The 8,472-nt window shown below is 40.1% G+C and overlaps 1 protein-coding gene across 2 annotated transcripts in view; it reads left to right on the top strand.

The window, feature by feature from the left end:
• The first annotated feature begins 1,191 nt into the window (after positions 1 to 1,191).
• LOC309565890 (uncharacterized protein) overlaps positions 1,192 to 8,472 on the top strand; it is a 32,255-nt gene continuing 24,974 nt past the window's right edge. For both annotated transcript variants that reach the window (XR_014225842.1, XM_082270906.1), the window contains exon 1: positions 1,192 to 2,218. Coding sequence is in view for 1 of the 2 variants with exons in the window: in XM_082270906.1 (XP_082127032.1) it covers positions 1,233 to 2,218 (986 nt within the window). In the remaining variant the exon portion in view is untranslated. The remainder of the gene's footprint in view (positions 2,219 to 8,472) is intronic.

The raw sequence follows: 8,472 nt of genomic DNA, 5'->3' as shown, positions 1-8,472 counted from the left end.
TACCCATTGATGGACTTCCATGGACCCCTGTTTTAACTCCTCACCTTTTAAACACTGAAAAAAAGATTGAAACAGAGGATACTCGCACATTCCTTAATAAAAAGCGTAAAAAAAACCAAAATGGAGGATACTCTTGGTGCGACATGCGTATGTCAGGGCAAAATAAAAAGAACATATGCAGCACAAATCTGAAATACATGTATGTTTTTATCCTTTTGAAGAACTTGCAAGTACAGAAAAGTACCTTCTGGTCTGCCAGATATCCACTTAGCTACTAAGTCTTGTTGTGGGCTGACAATATTCTGTAGTCTAGTAGTATAGAAAAGGTCAAAAATTAGCAAATAAGACCTCTTTTAAACAGGCATAATGTTGCCTCCTGAATGAAATTTTTTATGACAGTTTTGTTGTTTTTCCCAGCCAATAGTTGGCTTGGAGTCTCTTCAGTTTGGCAAGCGGCACCTATTGCCAAACCCGTCATGCCAAGTTAAAGCGGAGTTCCACCCAAAAGTGGAACTTCCGCTCATTTGTTTCCTCGCCTCCTCTGGTGCCACATTTGGCAGCTTTCAGGGGGGAGGGGGGAACGGGTACCTGTCAAAAACAGGTACCCTGCCCCACTTCCGGGATACGGCGCCGCGGAGCCGTTCCTCGGATGCTTGGCCCCCTCCTTCCCCTGCCCCCGAGCCAATAGGAATGTGCAGCATGCTTTGCGCATTCGCAGTAGGTACCCGCCCGTGAAACCGCAAGGCTTCACTGACGGGTTCCCCTACCGGCAATGGCGGCGGCAGCACCCGACAGCTGATGGAAACATTGGCTGTGGTGCCGACATCGCTGGACTCCAGGACAGGTAAGTGTCCTAATTTTAAAAGTCAGCAGCTACAGTATGTGTTGCTGCTGACTTTTAATTTTTGGAGGGGGGCTGGAACTCAGCGGAACTCCCCTTTAAATTTAGTGCACTGCAAACCATCGCAGCCAAGGCAATGTGTACTTACCGCCTTGTTCCTTTGGAGGTGAGTGGTTGGGCAAATGCTGAAAAGCAGATAAACTTATCCTAAGAAAAAATATTTGTTAGAATTTACATCTATGGTTGTCTACTGGCTACAGTAAGCCATACTAAATTAATTAATTTTACTGCAGAACATCTTTGTACCATAAAATTGCCTAATCATTTTGTTTTGTTTTTAACTAGAAGGGGGACACAGCATTGGGATATTCTCAAACACTATCCCCAAGCCATGGTGAAGATTTTTGTTGGTGGCGTCTCTCCATCCGCATCCCCTGAAGAGTTAAAGAAGCTCTTTGAGAGGTATGGTCAGGTGAATGAATGTGACATTCTGAAAAACTATGCCTTTGTCCACATGGAAAGAGAGCAGGATGCTCACCGTGCCATTGGAGAATTGCACAAACAGGAGTTCTATGGCTCCCATCTTACTGTGGAATATGCAACGTCAAAGATTCGCAATGCCACCAAAATATACGTGGGCAATGTCTCAAGCAGGGCGACAACATCCCAAATAAAGGAGTTATTTGAGAAGTTTGGGAAGGTTGTAGAATGTGATATAGTAAAGAATTATGCTTTTGTACACATGGCCAAGGAAAGAGAAGCCATGGATGCGATTTTGCACCTTAATGATACACCTCTGGAGGACCAGAAGATCTTTGTTACTCTGTCCAAGAGCAACAATGCCCCAAAGAGCTCCAAGTTAGCATCTGCAGCTGTCGTTGCAGTCCCAACAGCACCTCCACCTCCTCCTCCACCACCACCTGCTTATTACTTTCATCGCGGACGCCTGCCACCACCTCCACCTTCTTTCTCACCATTTTCACCTCGCTGTTGGTATGAGAGGGAGTACTATGAGAGATACACGTATGATTTCTACGACAGAAGTGGGCTTGGAGCTCGTGCTGCGTATGACAGAGCCCTTGCTCCAGTGGTAGCTGCAGCTGCTGCATCCCTTCCAACTGCTCCCGTAGCTGCTGCACCAGCTCCACCATCAATCAGCGCAGCCTTGGCTCCCGCAGCATACAGGGACAGAAGTCCTGTTGGCAGGAGGACAGCAGCAGCAGCAGCAGCTGTTATGGCACAGTATGCTGATCCATATGGAGCATCTCAAGCTTACAGCCAGAGTTACAGCCAAGCCTACGCCTCTGCTTTCTCTCAGTATAGCTTGGGAGCAGCAGGTTACAGTCCCGCTGAGTACTACGAGAAATATGCTAACGGGTATGCAGGCCAGTACAGCCAAACTTATTAAGCTACACAAATCCACCTACACTCCCTTTTCCCAGTCTGCTTCGTTTTTTTTAATCTTATACAGAGAAATTGAAAAGAAAGTATTACTGGTGGGATTAAAACCTGTCAGTCTGTGAAAATGACATGGGACAGGGAAGCAGCGAATGGGAAACTGATTACTACACTATTATAACGTATATAATCATGTAAATGGTTTGTCTATACTGTGAGTCAGAGAGGCCAATACCATAGCATGTCTCACCATACTAAGGAGTTAATGTGTGACAATAGATGGTAATCAGAAAAACAGGAGTCCTAACAATATCATGGATATCTCATACTTGCCTTCACAAACTTCTATCTTGGTTATGCATTTAGTGAAAAATAATATCACATTTAACGATTAAATCATGCTGATGATATAAAAGATCTCAACACTGAGGATCAGGTCAGATAATAAATTGGTCCTGCTGGAAAGCAGTATGCTGCAATAGACTACCTTTTAGCTGGGAAGGCTTTTGCTTTAGTTTGTTACTACTGAAAACTTAAATACAGAAGGACAATTTTTAAAATTTCAAGACTATAATGTCAGCACAGGTAGGTCATGCAATAGCCGTACATTGAACCTCTCGGCTAGTATTTTTATAAGACACAAGGAATGTAAGATACGATTTTAACAATAGATCATTCACTATTGGCACTTTTCCACTGCAAGTACCGGCTCGGCTCTACTCGGCCCTGCTTGGCCCTGTTTGCTTTTCTACTGCTGGTACCGCATGGTACGGTGTTGGAACGGTTCGGTACGGTATAGGTTTGCTTTTCCACTAAAGTAGTACTAAAGTTAAGTGGGTGGGATAACAACGGGGTGGGTGGGATTCTCTGACCAATCAGTGGCTAGAAGTGACTGCATGCAAAGGATTGTGGGATATGGTACCAGTTATGGTACCTGTTGGAACCACAATCGAGTAGGTACTGTTTTTTCAGAGCTGTACCGTAACATTGGGTTCCATGCAGTGGAAAAGCGCCGCCGTACCGTACCGAACCGTTCCGACACTATACCATGCGGTACCAGCAGTGGAAAAGCACAAAAGCGTGCCGAACCGTTCGGTTCCATGCAGTGGAAAAGCGCCAATACAGGAAGGAGAGGGTAATAGCAAGGACAAGAATGCTCTTCTTAAAAAAAAGGATATAATGCAGAGATTTTTAAAGTTTCAATGGCAGATTGTAAAGTCTGTGATAGGAGTCAGTATTGGATCTGTGGTCCTCAATGTGTTAATATTTTGTAGCGCAGGTTGCATACAGCAATTTGAAGGACTTCACATTTTTTTAAAGACAAAAAAAGACCATTGGGTGGAAGGTAATGGCACAGATGCTTGGAAGATATTTACTTTTGCATTCCTGATGTGAAGATTCAGCACATTGAATGTCCTCTGGTGGTTTCCTTCATTGCTACTGCTCATTGTGGTCTTCATTTGGGCTCTCATATAGGAAACTGGTACAGTGAACCATTTACGGCCCCTGCCGATGACTGCCAGGGGGCTATCAAAACAAAGCTACACTTATCAGCACATGTTATGTATCATATGATTCTTTATAAATGTGCTAGAATTGAAGCCAGGCTTCCTTTCTGAGAATTGCCAGCTCAGTTTTCATTGCCGTGTTTTGACAGATGCAAAATGCTGACTCTCCATGACATAGCGAATGAACAAATGTTCTTGTCAACAGAAGGCAGGAATGCCAATTCATTCATGTGCAAAAATATGGCAGATTTTAGTAGCATAGAAGGAACTTCACAGAGCTTGGATCTTTACATTGCAGCTTTGATAGCAATCATAATTCTATACACAAGCTGTATCCATGACTATTCACCCACAATAAAACATCGCCCTAAATGTAATTCTTCTTTAAAAGAAAACTAGTCTAGTATGTGATCGGCATTATGTAAATAATTTTATCAATATCTATCTGTTTTTTTAGGGACCTATGATCCTCTGTAGTAGTGTGAACAATATATTTACATGGGACACCCATAATTGCTCATTTCAGTTACAGGCTCTGCTTCCCTCCTAGTATTACAAAGCAGTGACTGTTTCATTGCTTCTTCTCTCACAGTGCAAGTCTGATCTGACCCAAACCAATAAATTCTCTGTACGGCCAACTCGGCTTATCTAAACAGCTGTAACAGGGAAGAGCAATCACATTCTCTGCATTGAAGGTGATTTCTACAAGGAGCATTTATAAATCTGTATATAAAATACTATACTCAAACTACAAAGAAACAAGCAAGTAAAAAAATTAAATTTTTTAAAAAATAATTACTGGGAAATGTTCCAAATTGACTCAATTTGTAAAAGACACTATAGTTTCCCCTATACATCCCTTATCGGTGCATGGCACAATAAGTCAGTGGAAACTGATTGGTCATGTCAGCTTGCGTGACATTTCATTAAAAAAATAACAGCCGTTATTTCCAGTTATTTATGAAACCACGCTACATAACAGGGTCCTGGATAACAGATCCAATACTTTAAGGCCTCATGCACACAGGGCGTTTAAAAAACGAGCTGCAAAGCCAGTTCTGAGGCCAGGAAAAAGCAGCTGTAAAAACGTGCTTTTAGAAGCGTTTTATATCGGCGTTAATGCACATTTTAGCTACGTTTAGCAGTCTTTCTCTGCCCTCTTCTATTTTCCAACCTCAAATCCAACTACTACAGCTTAAAAACGTCCGACGTGGCCTAACACTATATGCAGCCTTTCTCTGCTCTCTTCTATTTTCCAACCTCAAATCCAACTACTACAGCTTAAAAACGTCCGACGTGGCCTAACACTATATGCAGCCTTTAGCAGCTTTTCTCTGCCCTCTTCTACTTTCCAACCTCAAATCAAACTACTACAGTTTAAAAATGTCTGACGTGGCCTAATGCTATATGCAGCTTTTAGCAGCTTTTCTCTGCCCTCTTCCATCTTCCAACCTCAAATCCAACTACTACAGCTTAAAAACGTCTGACGTGGCCTAACGCTATATGCAGCCTTTAGCAGCCTTTCTCTGCTCTCTTCTATTTTCCAACCTCAAATCCAACTACTACAGCTTAAAAACGTCTGACGTGGACTAACGCTGTATGCAGCCTTTAGCAGCCTTTCTCTGCCCTCTTCTATTTTCCAACCTCAAATCCAATTACTACAGCTTAAAAACGTCTGACGTGGCCTAACGCTATATGCAGCCTTTAGCAGCTTTTCTCTGCCCTCTTCTATTTTCTAACCTCAAATCCAACTACTACAGCTTAAAAACGTCTGACGTGGACTAACGCTGTATGCAGCCTATAGCAGCGTCAGGCATTTTTACAGCCTAACGCTGCTGCTCCAGAACGTGCTGGCCCTGGGTTTTTTTTACAGCTTGAAAACGCCTATGCCACCCACAGCTCCTAAAAGCCTATGTGTGCATGAGGCCATAGAATAACATGGAGGGGCGTTTTTAGGCTGCAAAAAAAAAAATGTCTGACACTCCTAAAATCAGCTGTAAAAACGCCCTGTGTGCATGAGGCCTAACTTATGACAGTACTAAACAATATTAACAAGCAAAAGGAGTTTAGCATTAAACACAGATATTCAAATTTGATTTGTGAAAACAATAAATAGATTATTGTACTATGAGAAACACAACAATATTTAAAGTGTATGTATTGTACAGCCAAAACCTTTTTATGTTTAATATAGAGTGGGGAAAACATTAGAACTCTTTACTACCGTCTATGTCCCCGCTGGTGAGATTACCCCCTTTATTTATCTTGGTGGCCACTGTCACAACTTTAGAGTTGTCACAAGAAGAAGAAGTAAGGGAAAAGGTTCCAATGGGAGCACCTTTTCTGGTGACAGCTGTCTAAGCAGGTATTTCCTCTCTTTGTGTAGGTTTCTTCTCACTTAGGGTCCTTTCACTTCAAGGAGTTTTTCAAGCACTTTTGCGTTAAAAAAAAAAAAGCACCTGAAAAGCTCAAGAAAAATAAGCATTGATTTTAAATTCCCTTTAAAATCAATGAATGTGTTCACATTGGGGCGGTACGCTTCCGTTGCGGTGAAAAAAATCCAGCTTACAGCATCTTTGGAGCATGTTCGGGGAGCTAAAGAAACTGCATCTAAAATGCTCCTCCCCATTGAAATGAATGGGAACCGCATCAAAGACACCCCAAAGATGCCAATACTAAGGGTTTTTGGTGCAGTTCTTTTAGTTACTTGTCCTTTAAAAACTGCGCTGCAAATATGCAGCGAAAACGCTCCATTAACGCATAGACGTTTTACTGGCAGTTTTGAAGGGAACCAGTGTGATCGTTAATGGAGCATTTTTGTTGCGCTTTTGCAGCGTTAGCGGTGCAGTTTTTGAAGAACATGTGACTCAAAAACTGCACTAAAGATATTTCCTATAGTTCCTATTCATTTCAAGAGAAGGGGGGGTTTGGTGCCAAACATGCTACAAAGATGCTGCAAACAGGATTTTTGTGAACACATTTATTGATTTTAAAGGGAAACATTTTTCTTGAGCTTTTTAGGCGCTTATTTTTTTTTTTTTTTAATGCAAAAGCGCTTGAAAAGAGGTCTTTCTGTTGCATCTTTGTGAAAGGAAATAAGGGAAAGCCTCCCAAACAAGACATGGACAGCAAAAAATTAACTCATAGGGGCTTTAACCCATCTCTACTCTATCCAAAACTAAAAAAAAAAAGTTATAACAGATAAAACAAGTTAGCCAAATGTAAAGTTCAATTTTAAAAAAATGCAGACTACAATAACACGTGAAGACAGGGGTTAAGTTTTAATTTTTTTTAAATTAAAATGTCCACTGAAACTGTAGTCTCATTATGGTTGCTAAAAACATGAAGGTTGTAGATTTCAGCATGCCGTGAACATGAGCATTATTTGTCAGTTGGCGGAAATTTGAACCGTAAGGAAAAGTGAATAAAACACTGATGAAGAATTGCAATAATTGCACCGTAGAGTTCACATAGCTTTATTAATGTGTATATTCTTATAATTTATTAACTAGTGTAAGAAATGTTAAAGTGATGTTAGCACAATATACAGTTGTTTGTATAGATTGCTATAGAGTCTATCCTTCAAAGTTAATGTGCATAACAGGATTATACACTTAGCAAATTAGACAAGTGCCTAAACTGTTCTGTAGCAGAGGCAGTTTGACTTATTCATTCTTATGCCTTTATTTAACAGTGTGGTGAAAAGAGTGATGATGTAATGGGACCCATAGCTGAATTTAAATTGTCTTTTAGCTGTTTAGTGTAGTCAGTACGTTCAAATAATTTTTAGTTGCTATGGGTTACAGCACTTTGCTCATTGCTCTTTACCTTAATAGGTAAAGGCCTAATTTCTAAGCACTTCTAAATCTTAAGATTACTTGAGTGTTACAGCTTTGAGAGCAAGAAAATGCATAGTGATTGTAAAAGCACATTCAATTTCATATATGTTGTTTGGAGGCACAGAAAGCCAATCCAAATATATTTGTGAATGTATATTTCATATAGTTTTAGCTTTAGTAATCCTTTAACAAAATGTAAACCCATTGCACTATTCATTATGTTCAAAAAATATAGAGAACTTTACTTCCATTGTGATGCATAGGACTAGTGTTCCTTTCACAATTTGTGTAAATTTTAGTAATTGTTTAAATGTATAGAGTTCTAGCATTGTATAGTTAGTACTAAAAAGTTGATATGCATAAGATGTATAACATTAGCTTATACGATAAAGAAGTAATAGACTGTTTATGTGTTGAGTACACAACATATAGGTGTATTAAAAATAGTTCTATTAAAATAGATTAAATAGACATAACTAGTTCTAAATAATGTATATTTATTCATTTGCACTTGATGCATGCTCTAGTTGATTGGTTTTCACAAAATAAAGATTTTGTAGGCAGACAATATCAGATATTTTAAATATGCATTCGAGAAAAGCTTCATGACCGTGTTTTCTTGCCAGACGTTTCAATCGAGGTATTGCATGTTAAAATACCTCTCCCTATTTTCCTTAAAGGGTCTACCCTTTTTAGTGTAACACCCCTCTTAACTAAATACTTTCTATAATAACTACAGGCTTTCAGTTAGGATTTTTTGTTACTCCTTACTGACTTGATCTTATGTATTGAACCGCAAATAAAAGATGATGGCTGATAGCACAGTCCTATTGGATACATCTGCCAAGCTGGAAAATAAGTGTCAGCTTGATCTGATTGGACATAT

Source organism: Pelophylax lessonae (assembly GCF_965119305.1).
Source record: "Pelophylax lessonae genome assembly, chromosome: 10".
Classification (NCBI taxonomy): Eukaryota; Metazoa; Chordata; class Amphibia; order Anura; family Ranidae; genus Pelophylax; species Pelophylax lessonae.
This window is presented reverse-complemented; position numbering and strand designations above follow the sequence as displayed.